The following is a 16,990-nucleotide window of genomic DNA, read 5'->3' on the forward strand; positions in this document are numbered from 1 at the left end:
GTCAGAATTTGTAGGTTCCACTCGCCTCTTGAGGATTGACCACAAGTTCTCAATAGGATTAAGATCTGGGGAGTTTCCTGGCCATGGACCCAAAATTTTGATGTTTTGATCCCTGAACCACATAGTTATCACTTTTACCTTATGGTAAGGTGCTCCATCATGCTGGAAAAGGCATTGTTCGTCTCCAAACTGTTCTTGGATGGTTGGGAGAAATTTCTCTTGGAGGATGTTTTGGTACCGTTCTTTATTCATAGCTGTGTTCTTAGGCAAAATTGTGAGTGAGCCCACTCACAATACCATAGCAACAGCTGACAAAAAGGTCTATAAACACTGAAGCAGTAAACTTTCTGAAAACCAATATTTGTGTCGTTCTCAAAACTTTTGACCATTGCTGTAGATCTAAATACTTATTTTAAAATAAATTTAGTAAAAAGACTTGTTTACTGATTATTATAAATTTCATATTGTATTTAACGAAATATATGTTATTAAAAAGACCAATGTTAATGACTAAAGACACTTCAGATGAAAATTATGACATTTTATCTATTTTTACATAACATACTTAACTAATATTGTTCTATAATTTACAATATGCTTAAATATATGTGTGTTTAATTGTATGACACTGTTGATACCCCTACGTGGGTTTAATTTTAACTCATTATTGTTAGGATTTTTAAATAAGATGTATAACATTACAAAATTTGAATTAAACATTTTTTTCTGATTAAAAAAAATACATGGTGTTGAAATCGCACAACGAAAGGGTCCATCCTCTATTTGTGATAATCATGGTTGAATTACCATGAATTTCACAGAGGGGGTGCACTTCCAACAAATAAAGCTGAATTGTAAAGAAAAAAGGTTGTAACCCAAAATGACTCGAAAGCAACTCCATTCCACTAACAAATTATTTAAATACAGTTTAAAAGAACAATTTTATGAAATCATCATTAAAAATAATAAATCTCTCTCAGATACAAATGTGGAGAAATATTTAAAAATATATTAGTGTAGAGAATTATGTGTGAAGGGATTTAAAAACCATGAACTCTTATGTAGCCAGCCAGGCCAATATTTAAGAGCAAAGGTCTATTTCATGTATATGATCCTTATAATTCACAGTATACTTATTACCCAGTTATTAGTTACACAGTGTTATCAGAAATTGTGTAAATCCTATATTTGGAGATGATTATTATATATCATATATCATCACTTTTATTTCTAAGGTATATTTTGTCCATCGGTCATTTATTAACTCTTAGGCACCATTGTGCTAGTTCTTGACATTTGTCATTCTAGGGAAATCTTTAATTATTCTACTGCAATTTTAGAATTTTTGAGGGGGGAACACATTATTCATGGTATTCTATCCCACAATATTATTACTCTATTACAACAGGAAAGAGATCATGCATTTTTAATGAGAGGGTTATTAATAGAGCTCATATAATTGATACAAAGTTGGATAGTATTGAATAAACCGTAGGTAATTGTTTACCATAGTTCATTCTTATTTATCACATTCCTCTATAAGTCATATTATGAGAGGAAAGAGACCATACAGGTTTGAAGAGGGAGATATTCATTGAAATCATATATTTAATACAGTGTTGAGTAATATTAATTAAGACACATATTGTTGACTTTTTTTATAAAAGAAATAGGACTAATACAAGATTAACACAATACTCTATTCAACCCTAGAATCCTTTTTTTTAACTATTAAACCCAATAGATGTCATTTTCTCTTTATACAAAATGTTGACCCCCCCATGATAAAGACAGCCATAAGTTTAAATGGGAAGAAGACATGGAGGAAACTGTTGTGGTGATAATTGGATTAGAATCAGGATAAACCTTCAAAAAAGATCATTCTGTGTAAAAATTGGGGAAACGACATTTAAAATTTTCTACAGATGGTATTTGACATCCTTTTGTCATAACAAAATTTGGCCAAACAATTTGAACGGATTTTGGAGAAAATTTGGATAGAGGGGTTCTCTGTTTCACATTTGGTGGTATTGCCCAATAAATTTAAATTCTGGATTGAAATTTCATAATTTTATCAAGAAAATTACACGAATCAACACGCACCTCATATACCTTGTTTCAACAAACAATTTCAGTTACCTCCAAGCACTGTGGAATACTTATTAAACATCTTCAATGCCGTCAAACATTTAGCTCCAGCAATATTATAAAAGAAAGAATTTCCCTTCCTCCCAAATGTGATTAACAAGATCTGATATTTATCATCTAGACACCATTACAAACATAATCAATGATACCTATAATAAATTATATTACCTGATCCTCTTTAGTTAGATGTTATAGGTTTGTTACATAATTTTTTTTGACATTTCATCTTAAACTATCTATCATTGTATATATTAATCAATTTAATGAAAATTTGCTGAGAAACACCTGCTATTTCAGATTACCTTTCCTTTACTAACATACCTCTTTCCCAACCCTTCTACCCTAACATTAAACTATTTAATGTTTAATGTTGAAAATGAGAATACTATTATTATGTTTTCTGTAATAATTTAACTCCATTTTAGCTCTTGTATTTTTGAATTCCTGTTCTCACTCATTCCCAATATTTTGTCTTTTTCCTATAAAACTCATTAAAATGTGTTAAAAAAAAGCAGTCTGATTATCATTGTGCATTCTCGTGCTACAGAAGGCAACAATGCCTGGATTGGCATTGACTGTTATTAAGCTATAGTTGGTGGCAAATGTAGTAATAATTTAATTCTCTACCACATCTGCTATCTGCTCCATCCCTGTAATAATAGTCACAGCTAGTGCTGGTATAGGTTGAAGGGTCAGTAAATGGAGGAAGCTGGACAATGGAGGGACATGTGTTTGGGAGGTTTAAACAAGAGGGTCCCCCTCCAGTCTTTCAAAGGCAGAAAGACTTTAGTGCAAAGTGCTTAGCGCCAAATCTGACCCTACTATACTGTCGTGTTCCACTGTAAAACTCTCCAGACAAATAAATATCCATTTTATATGTGTTTAAAACTGATGACAAGTTTGTTTTTCTTCCACTAGCCATAAATCTATACGGCAGATTAGCAGGAAGAGGGTTCTGAGTTTACAACGCTTAATAAATGTAAAATCCGTACATGGAAGGAGGAAAATGCAATATTGATTTTTTAGAAAATTGCTCTTCCATGGAAAGTAGTTAGCAATATCGTTTTTATCAGCCAACAATAGGATCGACAGAAAGGGAGAGAGGATCTTCACGGTGAATCAGGAATATCCCTTTATGAAAACACAACATCTGTAACTTGTTATACTGTATTGGGACAGCTTCTGCCAAAAGACAAGGGGCCTGATTCACTAAGGAAAGTTAAGTAAAAAAATTAAGTAAGTTCTCTCCAGGACAAAACCATGTTACAATGCAAGGGGGTGCAAATTAGTTTTCTGTTTTGCACCTAAGTTAAATGCTGTCTGTTTTTTCCTGTAGCACACAAATAATTGATAGTTTATTTGTACACTGAAATTTAAAGTTGATATTTGTGTGTTACATGAAAAAGCAGACAGTATTTAACTTAGGTGCAAAATCGAAAACTAATTTGCACCCCTTGCATTGTACCATGGTTTTGTCCAGGAGACTACTTACTAGGAAACACTTCCAAAAGCATTTGGCTATGCAAAAACAAGGAAAGAAATACTATGGCTCTTTTTATTTTTATAGGTACATTGAATATGCTTTATTACCAGCAATTAGGGAGGAGGAAGATATGAAGTAGACCAATGAGATCTGCGGTGCTTTAATCTTTCTGGTAATGTCTAGGGTAATGTAGTCAATATGATAACATTAATATTAAATCATCATCATCAGTTTATAAAGTACAGAGTACTTTCAGATGATTATGTTACAATGAAATGACATATAGTGATATAACACAAGGTAAAAATGGTCCTTCCTAGACAAAGGCCACAAGATGTGTAGAGATGTACAGCCAAGGGGGGTTGTGAAACATAGATGTTAGTGAGCTCAGAAAAAGCCGTATGGTAGATGGGACTGTGAAATATACAATATAAATGGCATACCTGCCGACCTCAGCCCCCTTCTTCTGAACTGTGGCACTGGAAAAAAAAAAAAAAAGGTTTAGCTGCCATTAACTTTTTTTCAGCCTTAAAATTCAGGACAATGAAACTGAGAGATTAGCTCTGGTGTGATGTGCCAGGGTTTATTACAGCGACTGACTTATGACATGGCCTGACTTCAGCTTGGTACAATTGCCTGATGATTTGAACCTGTTTGTAGAAGAACCTGTATTGCATATTAGTCAACAGAATGGCGCTTTTTACATTGCATAATAGTCATGTAAACATGATTCTGTATATTGTATATAGTTATTAGAATAGGGACCTGAGCATTCTATAGGGTTCAGCAAAATAGGGTCTTGTGCCTTATATATTGGCTACCAGCCACCACATTATATACTGGTCAGGTGAGACTGTACATGATTATACAGTGGCTCTTTATAATTTAAGGTTTTCATAAATGTCACTGGATGTGAAACCTCAAACCCACAGAGGACAAACCATGCTAATCTTTGGCCATGTCCACGTTAAGCCAAGGAACACTTTCCCCCAAAGTCTTTCTAATTTCAGTTTTCCCAGCTTGTCATCTCTAGATTGTGAGTAAGTTGATAGCACAAGGCATAGTTAAGCTCTAAAACAGCAGGAGGAGTAACAATATGATAGCACATAGCGAAACATAATCCATGAATCTTTAATACAACCTATATTGCGGTTATTGTGGCTTAACTGCTGTCCAACGCTACCTAACCCTGACAGCGCACTTATAATGTTGTACTTTCAATTGTAGTTACAAGCTGCCCTATGGTGTTATATATAATATAGAAACTTACCAGGCAATCGAGAAGCTATTAATGGTATCTTGATTGGAGATAGGGCCAACATATGGTATGGTGGTACTAGAGCCGTGGAGAGCCCCTGTGGCGACTCTGAATCCATGCCCACTACTGTTGTAGGAGGGGCGGTTACAGCGCCAACAATTGCAATAGACTGGTTGCTGCTGGAGGGCTTAATTCCACTCTGACAATTATCTGCAAAAATAATGTATGACATTATAATCATGGTAAAGGGCAAGGTGAACTTTTGTTGAAAGATAATGTAATAATTAATAAATAGACATGTGGGTTAGACAATGATCTTTACATGTTAAAGGCTGAAAAATGGTTAAATATTACTCATTTGCAGATAGAATTAGAGTAATTTTACAGTATTAGTACGATATTGCTGTCAGTGTGCGTTAATGGCATCACCGTGATCATGTGCACATTCTTTGCTCTCCGTTATCAAGCAAATCTATTAGATTTTTCATGGCTTATGGTAATGAAGACAAGTAATGTACCCAAGTCTGCTTCACCACATATAGATCTCACCCAATATGGATCTCACCCCATATAGATCTCACCCCATATAGATCTCACCCAATATGAATCTCACCACATATGGATCTTACCCCATATGGATCTCACCCCATATAGATCTCAGCCCATATAGATCTCAACACATATAGATCTCACCACATATAGATCTCAACACATATAGATCTCAACACATATAGATCTCACCACATATAGATCTCAACACATATAGATCTCAACACATATAGATCTCACCCCATATAGATCTCACCACAAATGGATCTCACCATAAATAGATATATAAGAAGGGATGGTGTATCATAGAAATTGGGCTTCTTATCTTTATTGTCCATCCTTTGTTTTGTTAAATTAGTGCACAGATTCTGTATGTTTAGAAGAGATCCATGGAAACATTGGATATAAGTCATTTAAGCTTTCTTATACTTGCTTTCAACAACATACACGTAACAGATTTGGACAATAGACCCAACTCTACAGTCTACCTAGACATGGGAGCTATTTTGCTGCGGTTTACTATATCTCTGATGCCTACAAAGAACAGATATGACACATCACTGTACCATTATTCTTTGAACTTTAAGTTAATCCTCTCTGCAGTCCCACGAAGAGCACAACACACCAAACCACAAGTGCATTAAAGTCTCCTGGCGTACATAGACGACAACTATTTTTTAAACAAGGTTAATCAGTCAACATTTAAGCAGTTAACATGTATAATAGTATATTATTTTCTGTTATGACCTGTTAGTTCAATACTGGATAGGGTTTCATATGGATTTGTTTGGAAAAATGGATACACAGCACAGTTGATCATCAGTCTCTACCTCATGAACCTTACAGAAAAATTAAAATACATGGGCAGCACGGTGGCTCAGAGGTTAGCACTTCTGCCTCACAGCACTGGGGTCATGAGTTTGATTCCCAACCATGGAGCTTTTATGTTCTCCCCGTGTTTGCGTGGGTTTCCTCCGGGTGCTCCAGTTTCCTCCCACACTCTAAAAACACACTAGTAGGTTAATTAGCTGCTTTTAAATTGACCCTAGTCTGTGTGTGTGTGTGTGTGTGTGTGTGTGTGTGTGTGTGTGTGTATGTTAAGGAATTTAGACTGTAAGCTCCAATGGGGCAGAGACTGATGTGAGTTCTCTGTACAGCGCTGCGGAATTAGTGGCGCTATATAAATAGCTTATGATGATGATACATAAAATGCAGCTGTGGATAACTATTTTCATCATATATTTTTATACAAGACACATTATATAAAAAACAAACTTTGTTTATATTTGGTATACAATTACCATTCCCGCCCCCCCTGTAATACAAGTGAAAGCAGTCTTATTACTACTGTATGCCTATTTTAACTTGAAATGTGATACAGATGTATTGTTTCCTTAATAAATATAAATTCAGATAATGTTTTTAATGTATCTTTTGTACATTTCTTACTAGAACATAATTCTGCAATCAAAGGAATAAACATTTAAAATGCATTTTATTTTTCTTATAAGATGAGTGAGTCAACATGTAGCAGCGAGTGTGGAGTGTCTGCAAGTTCATTGCTATGTTTTAATTAACCAGTCATTTAAAATCTTGGCAGCAATAACTGCGAGTGAGCATATGGATTTTTTGAAGATAACTGTGAGATTTGTAGCAACGTTCAGCAGAAAGCATAAGCCTTTAAAATAGTGCTATAATATGTTTGTGGAACATATGTGAAACTATATGAGCATCGTTTATAGTTAGTGTGACCCAGTCTAGCCCTGGAAAGCTTGTATAGTGCACACCTCATTGCAAATCCGCGTTACAAATCCAAATGAAACTGCTGAGAATTTAATGTAGGTCAATTGTGGCACAGACATTTTCGGTAACTTTACGGCTTTCTAGAATTTGGCAGGCTTGAGAAAGCAGAAATTAAATAATTTAGACACAGTGCCTAACGACTTCATTCAGGATTACATTCATGCCTGTTTTCTTGCTTTGATTTGCTATGATTTTTCTCCCAGATTAGATAATAGAGATCAAATACCAACATTTTACAAGTGGAATTGAGCCCAAAAAGAAATAGTTGTTTTAGGACAAATTCTACAGTCTTGCCATTTCTTGATTAACAGATTCTGGTTAATCAGATACTTTTTTCAGTTTCTCACTAAGGGGTTGATTTACAAAAACTTATAAAAAGGAAATGTGGAGGTGTTGCCCATAGCAACCAATCATCATCATCATCATCATCATCATTTATTTATATAGCGCCACTGATTCCACAGCGCTGTACAGAGAACTCATTCACATCAGTCCCTGCCCCATTGGAGCTTACAGTCTAAATTCCCCAACACACACACACACAGACACAGACAAACAGACAGAGAGGGAGACAGATCAGAGAGGGAGAGACTAGGGTCAATTTTGATAGCAGCCAATCAACCTACCAGTAGGTTTTTGGAGTGTGGGAGGAAACCGGAGCACCTGGAGGAATCCAATTCTACCTATCATTTTCAAAACTACACTAGATAAATGATAGCTAGAATTTGATTGGCTGCTTCGGGCAATACTTCCACTTTTCCTTTTAGGAAGTTTTAGTAAATCTACCCGGTGATGCGTCCCCATGTCTGTGAAAGTCTGTCCCAAATGTCAGAGCCTTTAGATTGACAATTCTAGCACAAAGGACCCTCTCATCTGTTTCATTATATATTGCTGTATTCTTATTCGTGTATTTTCAATTTGTCTCCTTGATTGCACTGTGTTATAGAATATGTATAGTATTTCATGAATAATGAATAACACTAATAATAAATAAATCTTCCATTAGCAGCAATTTACGCTGTAGAAGATTCTTAACCAATGTCAGCTTTATTGCATCAAAAATACAGTAAAGCCTTGTAGAAGTAATTATAAATCTTTATCAAACTTTAATCAAACATAATACAGTGGTTAATAAATGAGTATATATACAATGCTGTTTATTATGCTGTTTTATGTCTGCTCATAAACATGTATGTACATATTAAAACTGTGTGACTAGATGTACTATATCTGGAGCACATTATAACTAATGCTGGAACACCTGGCTCCGTCTATAAGGACAGATGACTCATTTGTTTTAATGTAAGTCATTTAATTATTTCTTTTTGTGTTCAGTTTTTGCTTAATAATTATCATTCATAATTAAAATCAAGTCATAACTGGGTCAATGCCAAAAGATTGGGGTAAAACAGTGATAAATCTTTTAAAAGAAAATAAGATAAAAACCAGGAGGTTATTGAACTGTGAGTCTGACTTCTTTGTTATGAGGGATGCGATTCTGGAATATATTGTAGAAAATTATTTGATAACACAGTGCCAGCAAGGTTTCGTGAAGGACCAGTCATGCCTGACAATTATTATTAGTTTTCCTCAGTAGGAAAGTTTCAACTCTGTGTATGATCTATTTGGATTTTGCAAAAGCATTTAATACTATTCCATACAACAGTCTGCCACTGTACACTGTAAGTGTAGTAATTCTCATAGGTAAACCGAGGGGGGGGGGAGAACCCCCCACCCAAGCCTGGGTCCCTGTAAAATTGAGGTGGCTGGACCCTGCCCCTGCTTCACACGGCTCTGCTTGAAAAGGGAGAGCTGCGTACACCTAACAGTAGTGCATGCAGCATTGCCCATGTACATTATGGGGATAGGAAGCGTTGGAGAGAAGCCAAGCACTGTCTAAAATTATATCCACGCCCCAATGCATGCTGGTCACGTCCACTAGTAGCGTGGTGTGGAAACCCCTCTCTACAAATCCTGCGTTTGCCCCTGAGTTTAGTGGAAACGTAGGTCGGTATGGGTGTTCAAACTGGAGAGGGGTCGGAGGTGGGTGACCTCATTAATTGAAGGGATGAAAGGGGTAAAATGATAAAAAAAGAAAGTTTTCTTTACTTTGGATAAGGGTGACCTAATTATTTTGTGCTAGAGAAACCTGACAGTAACTGAAATGTAATGATTAAATTACCCCTTATTACCAGAATTCAATAACTTTTTTTAAACACTACATTAAATGCATAAATGTTAACAATGGTAGAAAATGAATAAATAACTATATTATCAATCACTATATTAAAGAAACGAAAGAATTTCTTTATATACTACAATATGTGTATAAGTTCTTCCATCGAAGATACATTGCTGGCCATGGTCATCTTTAATTTTGATCAATGCTTCAGTTTTCACTCAGTATAATGCAACGTAAAGCTGTCCACATGTAAATCCCGGTTCTGGTAACCACAGGCCAACCTTTTAAAGGATTTGTCCTTGACTCTTGCTTATTGTCATGGCAAATGCGATAATTACAGGGAATTGAGGTCAAGTTAAGCAAGAAAGGGAAAGACATGTCCCTTGGCTGTAGATCAATGTATGGTAATAAGATGCATTGTCATTCAGCCTCCCCAGTAAAAACTGTAGGATGTAATGTATTGGGCTGCATATGCATACCCTGAAGCCTTGTTTAGTTAACCAAACCTTTGCTAGTGTTCATATTTTGGATCAACATAACAATAGTGCCTAAATAAGGTCATGTGGTGGCCTCCCACTTAGAGTAATTGAATTAAGGAAATCTACAGGATAGTGAGATGACTCAACTGCATCGTCTGAAATTAATGAATTAGCACAAAGATAAGTTTGCAATGTTTCTGGAAGTTGGTAAATAATCGTAGTGTTGATATGACCCCAATGTTTATAGTTGTACATAATATAGCTTTTGTATGAATATTCTCAAGCAAAATTGGAGTGCCATGTACCTGCTGGTTGCTCTGGAAACTCTAGAGTTTAGAAGGAATACAGTTGATATTAGATATCAACTGGACAAAGTAGTGTGCGAGGCACTCCTATCCATAGGATTTGTAAACATAAAATCAACTTTATTAGTTATTTGTTAAAAAGATTTAGACAAATGACCAAATGTCATGACAATCGGCGAATTAAAAAATTTTTTTTGCTCTGGAAACTCTCACAGTTAGTGAACTCTCCCGGTGCACTTGCTGGGTGACCTGTAAGGGTTCCACCTTGTCAATGTTCTTAAGGGCGGCCTCATGGCATGTTTGTTATAAACAAAGCGAGGATAAGTGAATGATGAAATAACACAGCAGTCTGTGATTGAGGTCCCTGCCAGAGGGGTTGATATGTGTGGCTGCAAATAACTGTCATAATTTCCAGACCACTCAGCATGTCACATGTTCCAGGTCACCCAGCAGGTCTGCAAATAACTGTCACAGTTTCCAGACCACCCAGAAGGTCACATGTTCAAGGTCACCCAGCAGGTGCACAGTTGTATTGCCAATTGTCACATTTTCCAGAGGACAATGGTAATGCATAGTTGTAAATGGCGTTTGCAAAAAAACTCCAAACAATGCAGTAACAGTAACATTTTTCTGCAAATCTACAAACCAAGACCTTTAATATGGCCCTGCTCAGACAACGGCATCATAGAAATAAATCACTCATAAAAGTCATACTTAATAGATAGATAGATAGATAGATAGATAGATAGATATATCTTTATCAAGTATACTAAAAAATCCCAGGCAGACTGGCACTCACACTAAATCCTAAATAATTACCCTGGTGCCTTTCCAAATCTTCATAATGTGCAAAGTCCAAGGATGGACATCACTCAGGGATTCTTAATATAATCTTTCATTTAAATATAAAAAATCAATATCAATATGAATAAAATTAATATAAACAGGTTGACGTTTTAGAATGGCACAGCATTTTTCTTATAGAACATATATGTTATATATTGATATTCACTATGTATTGGTGATCTTTTATGATAAATAAATGAAAGGGTTGTATACTGTAAGGGTGGTGAAGAGGTGAAGATGTGGAATTCCTTAATACATTGGGTGTTACTGGAAATGATATCTGTGGTCATACTTGGTAGATCACATTATAGGTATGATTGATCCAGGGAATTTATCCATTTACTATTTTTGAGGTCAGGAGGAATAATTTCTTCTTGTGAGATTATGGGCCTGATATAAAGTTGGATGCAATTTACACTTAAATTGTAAGTGTAAGTTGCATCCCACATTTATCCAAGTTGCATGGATCTTTGGATACCACAATTTAGAATACTATGCAAGTTGCACAAATACACCTCTATCTGCCTTATGGGATGGTGTGCATAATACACTTAAGTGTATCAGTCACAGCGGCCCGGTGAGGCAGGTAAATTAATAAATAAATTAAATTAAATTAATGTACAAAAAAAAACATTGTGCCCCCGCCCCCCCAACAGCACTAGGGTTGGGTAAACTATTTGGGAGGGGGTTCACCTTTTTAAAAATGTAAATATATTTTTTACTACTTTTTTTTAACACAACACAGTCTGCTGCACATCTCCTAGACCCATCTGTGGCTGCGGCCAACTCAGCATAGCATGTAAAGAGCGTGAACAAGCCTTTACATTGCTAGGCTCGCCCTCTGCCTTCCCTGATCCAGCACTCTAAGCGCAGAGAGGTGCAAGGGGCAGATCTGTCTCAGTCTGAGTGTAAACTGAGACGGGTCCTTGGCTAAAAGTGCTTATTGCACTCATGTGTCAACTCTACATGAAGCCCTATATTGGCTACTATCACACTTGGGTTTTGTTTTGCCTTCCTCTGAATCAACACAATTAGAATTTATGAAAAGGTTGAACTTGATGGAACTATGCATTTTTTCAATTTTGCTTATTATTTAAAAACAGTGATCTTTTTGCAGCACTAAAATATCAAACTACGGGTACATAGTCATTGGCATTTCTGGTACCTTTAACATTTGTGAAAATGCATATAAAATGTAAACATGATTTATTCGCTATGCATTTACGTATCTGATATATTGAAACATGGAAACGAACAGAAATGGAACAAGTAATATTACGATAAAAGCTCTTACAACGGAACATAACACTAGGAACAATGATTTCTATTGTCCGTTTACATGTGTCTTATAAAAGATAAACATGCGTATAAAACACATTTTAAAAACAGCAGTGGCTAAGTACCTTAAAGGTTTCACCGTTTTCTGAATAATAAATAAATTTAATTAAATGAAAACCAAGGTGTTCAAACATTAAAACATTGCAGTTTAGTTCCTTAAAGGGGTGGTATGAAAACATCTGGTTGAGATTGTATTCACTTGAAAATCCTGCACCTTTTTTTTTATTGTATTGTTCCTAAGCATGATTTATAATGGAGTGCAATGATGTTAACCTGCAGATGTTACTGTTGCAATTACAGCCTACAAAAAGCATCTGGCGAAGGCTGGATCACTTCATAGAGAGCAGAGGAAACAATGATACTGTCAGACTATAAATTTAAAAAGGTTTCACAAATTTGCTGATAGCTTTTGAATGGTGCATCATATAATAATGGTAGGTCCTTAGCTTTAAGTAATGAGAATAGCTGGACACCGTATCCACTTATTTTTTGCAATACATTGGTACAATCCCTTTAAAGGATAACACCACTCTTTCTGGGTTTGCAAGTCCACACTAACAATTTGCCTATAATTAGTTGTTTTTTTCTATTATTATTTTTATTCTTATTATTGTTTTTATTTTTATTTTTATTATTCTTCTAATTATTATTGTTGTTTTTATTTATATTATTATTATTAGTAGTAGTAGTATTCTTTTTATTTTATTTATTTTTATTATTATTATTATTATTATTATAATTATTAGTAGTAGTAGTAGTATTTTTATTTTATTTATTTTTATTATTATTATTATTATTATTATTATTATTATCATTATTTAAAGATCACTAGTACAGGATCTAATATACATCCTCTGAATAGACAGTAATGCTCTTTCCTAGACATTATTGAACCAAAATAAAGGGTTTCCACTTCACAGATATTTTATATGCAGTCTTGGTGTCATCTAATTGGACTCAGAGTCAATTATGGGCAATAAATATCATATTGTATGTAGTATGTCCAGTATTCTTTACTACTTTATCAAAAAAATATGTTACCAGCACGTTTCCCTCTCCCTTACTTCCCCATTTCATTATTTCACACATTAAACATTTAATTATTCTTCGCTGTATTCGCTGTGACCTTTTCTCATTTTCCCCATATCATCTTCTTCTCTGACAGTCCCTCTTAGGCTCAATCCTTTCCATGCTCTTCCAATTTCGGTAACCTTTGCCATTCTCCCCAGATCTCCAGGGTCCATTACTTTCTTATAGCTGATTATTAGGAGACAAACTACTTTCCTGCACTGCACAGTTCACACGTGCTTCTCTTCACAAGGAAGCTGATCAGCTTACAGTGCTTGTAACTACCTGCAGAGTCGGCTGTCACATAACTGATGGAGACACTAATAAAAACTGTCCTGGATCGGTCACATCTAACATCAGATATCAGAGTGTAGCTGTGTTTTTTATCTATTGAGTTTGTCTGCTTCATCTGATTATATGTTCTCAGACTATGCTAGGGCGTTAATAACTTTAAAATGAAAAATTAGGACAGTCATGTGACCGGATGTTTGCTCAGACCGTAAAACCCAAGCCATAATCATATGAGCTTATTACAACTTAGAAAATGTTGGGGCATCAGAGGTCTAAACTGTGGGGAAAAAAGAATTGTGAATTGTGATGAGTGGAAAAAGGGGAATGCCCTGCAAAAATTGGGAAACATGAAAGCTCACTTTAATGGCAAAACCTATTTGGAGATGTGTTCTGTGGTTTCAGTACAGATTTAAAGCACTCTAACTATACATTTATCCAGTCGCATAGTTGTTTAGGTTCAAAAAAGACATATGTCCCTCTGTTCAAATTTTCATCCTCAAAAACACTAGTTGAGGACAATAAAATCTTATACAGCATAGCCCTAATAATTCCTCATCCCAAATGGACAATCATTAAATTCCCTGAATCAACATACTATATTGTGTTATTAATGCCGGAAGTCTTGTATGTTCTGTTCTGTTAGGACATGTCTAATCCTTACTTGCAAATTTCTGCCAATACCAGTTGTTGTGGGAAAGAATTCCACCATGTAATGCTCTTACAGCAAAAAACCCTTTCCATAGCCGAGATATTAAAGCTTTTTTCTTCCAGGCACTAGGGTTAGCTTAATGTACTATGTAGGGACCTCAAACTGAATAGATTGCCACAGAATGTTCAGTATGGACCATTAAAATGTTTATATACAGTGAGCATATCCCCATTTTATCTTTAAATGAAACAATACCTTTTGATTTTTCCCCTAAAATATTTCTTTATTCCAGTCACTAATATTTTATCTCATTGGTCTTTGAAGGCTTAACCACATTAAATGCACATGGATGGTATAAAGTCGATTGAAATAATGTATGACTCCTGATTAGGGCCACCTCCTAAGCACCCACAAAATAAAGTCCTTTTGCAAAACGAAAGATTCTCCACACCTTGAATCTGTATAACAGATCTTGTTTCTTGTTTTTGCATGTTCTTACTGCCTCTTTTCATGTAAAATCCCCCCTTCTAAAATGTCCCTCTTTTCAGTATAATATTTATAATATAATGTATCTTAAATATTCGCATGTGTTTTAGTGTTTTAGGGCTGCCGTTAGAAATGTTAAGAGGTGTAACTCATCTCATATAGATATAAGGTTATTATGTTTGCTATATCCATGGTTATTTATGAATGGAGAGAGATAATACAGAAAAGATCTGTTTTCTAACACAGAGATTTCCATTAATTCAAAATATTTCCACATATGTGTATTGAATCCCCATTTGGACTTTCAGTTCTGGAATTGAAAGCCCAAAGGGAGGTTCAATGTCTATGTGCCAGACCCCGTTCATGCTTAGATAAGTTTCGCTATTATTGCGTGAAACAGCCCAAACTGTCTAGTTGTTTTCACTATCACAGGGGCCCCCACACTCATTTGTCCCCTGTTCTATGTGGAAGCCAGCAGAAGATATTTACCATTGGAGCTGGTTGTAAATTGCTTTTTGTTTTTAAATTGTTTTTAATTTTAATTATGTACAGACTACTCCCATTGGTTTCCTTGTTCCATTAATTAAAGAGATTTCTGTATGTAGAGAACACTCAGCAGACCCCATTGAAATGGATGGGCTATTGAAATGAATGGGAAAACCTCCATATTGCTTGTGTTCTGAACATGCAAACACATCAAGCTCATTTCACCCCTCAGATATGCCACAGTAAACCGTATACATGCACAGACACATTGCATTTATATGAATTTTTGCATGCAGCTTACATTTAAATTTACGATATGCAATGCGAAATCAAGGCTAAGTGGAAATAGAACACTATAAGGCTGGAACTTCTCACTTTTGCCAAATGGCCTGTTACATCATGAAGCTCGAGTTTTAAATTTCACTGCCATTTTACTTATCTCCAGTCTCCACCCTTTGTAGCTCATTACAATAGAACATTAAAATCTATGCGGACATACCCATTTGCACTCAGAATTGCAACTGCATACATTTGCATTGTGGTGCAATTTAGTACTTTCATAGCATGTCGCCACACTTGAAAAAGTCCATTGATCTCTTATGGAATGCATTGCGCATAACACTAGGTTAACATGAGTGGCTTAACCAGCACTGTGCTGTATTTTTATCATTCATGTCTATGGTCCATTCATTTCAATGGTGTTGTACGCAATATGTAAAATATCCACTGAGATGAATTAGCTATTAACATGAACAGCACTCTCCAGCATTGTTAATTTTTTTTGATCCCACATTCCTTTAATCTCTGTGTTTGGTCAGACGCCACACACATGATAGGCTGCTAGAACCAATTTAAGAAGGTCTTCAGCTATAGCAACCACCATTCCCATAGAATGCTATATGTTCACCCGTACTTGTATGCTCAAGGAGTAGTTTAGACTTAGCTATATGTCTCTGTGGAGGTATATAGGAAACAAGTATAATAATAAGCAGGAGTACCAAGGAAGGACTAAAACTGAAAGGTATAAAAAGAATACAATGGCTAGCTAGTACAAAGAGATGGCAGAAACAGAGGGACAACAGACTGAGACTAACTGTGACAGAGCGAATTATAGAAGGGAAGTCTACACTCAGGAGAGGATATCAATAGCAATCAAGGGTCAGTACAGGCAGCTGCCACAGATTAATCCAATAAACAAGCCAAGTGTCAGTACAGGCAGGAGACATACAGTAATCTAATTTAGGAGCCATGGGTCAGTACAGGCAGCAGACATACAATAATCCAATAAACAAGCCAATGGTCAGCACAGGCAGCAGACATACAATAATCCAATAAACAAGCCAAGGGTCAGTACAGGCAGCAGACATACAGTAATCTAATAAACAAGCCAAGGGTCAATACAGGCAGCAATCAGAGTCAGTACTAAACAAGACACAGAGCAAGGAAACAATCAGCGGGTACAGCAGCCTGGAGAATGCTATCATCGGCAGGGAGCTCAGATGTCTCTGTCCTATAAGGACCAAGGAGCCAATTAGTGGACATCCCAAGAGTGAGCCCCTGGCAGGTCATCAATATAATGCGGTCATGTGACAGCCAGATGCCGGCCAATGTTGAGTCTT

General features: G+C 35.8%; 1 protein-coding gene across 2 annotated transcripts in view; it reads right to left on the reverse strand.

Annotated features, from left to right (window-relative positions):
- TCERG1L (transcription elongation regulator 1 like) overlaps nucleotides 1–16,990 on the reverse strand; it is a 171,527-nt gene that overhangs the window by 112,850 nt on the left and 41,687 nt on the right. For both annotated transcript variants that reach the window (XM_075216030.1, XM_075216029.1), the window contains exons 4-5: nucleotides 4,902–5,099; nucleotides 4,075–4,110 (exon numbers count right to left, since the gene is read on the reverse strand). In XM_075216030.1, the coding sequence (XP_075072131.1) occupies nucleotides 4,075–4,110; nucleotides 4,902–5,099 (234 nt within the window). The remainder of the gene's footprint in view (nucleotides 1–4,074; nucleotides 4,111–4,901; nucleotides 5,100–16,990) is intronic.

This window comes from Mixophyes fleayi, chromosome 6, assembly GCF_038048845.1.
Source record: "Mixophyes fleayi isolate aMixFle1 chromosome 6, aMixFle1.hap1, whole genome shotgun sequence".
In the NCBI taxonomy this organism is placed as follows: Eukaryota; Metazoa; Chordata; class Amphibia; order Anura; family Limnodynastidae; genus Mixophyes; species Mixophyes fleayi.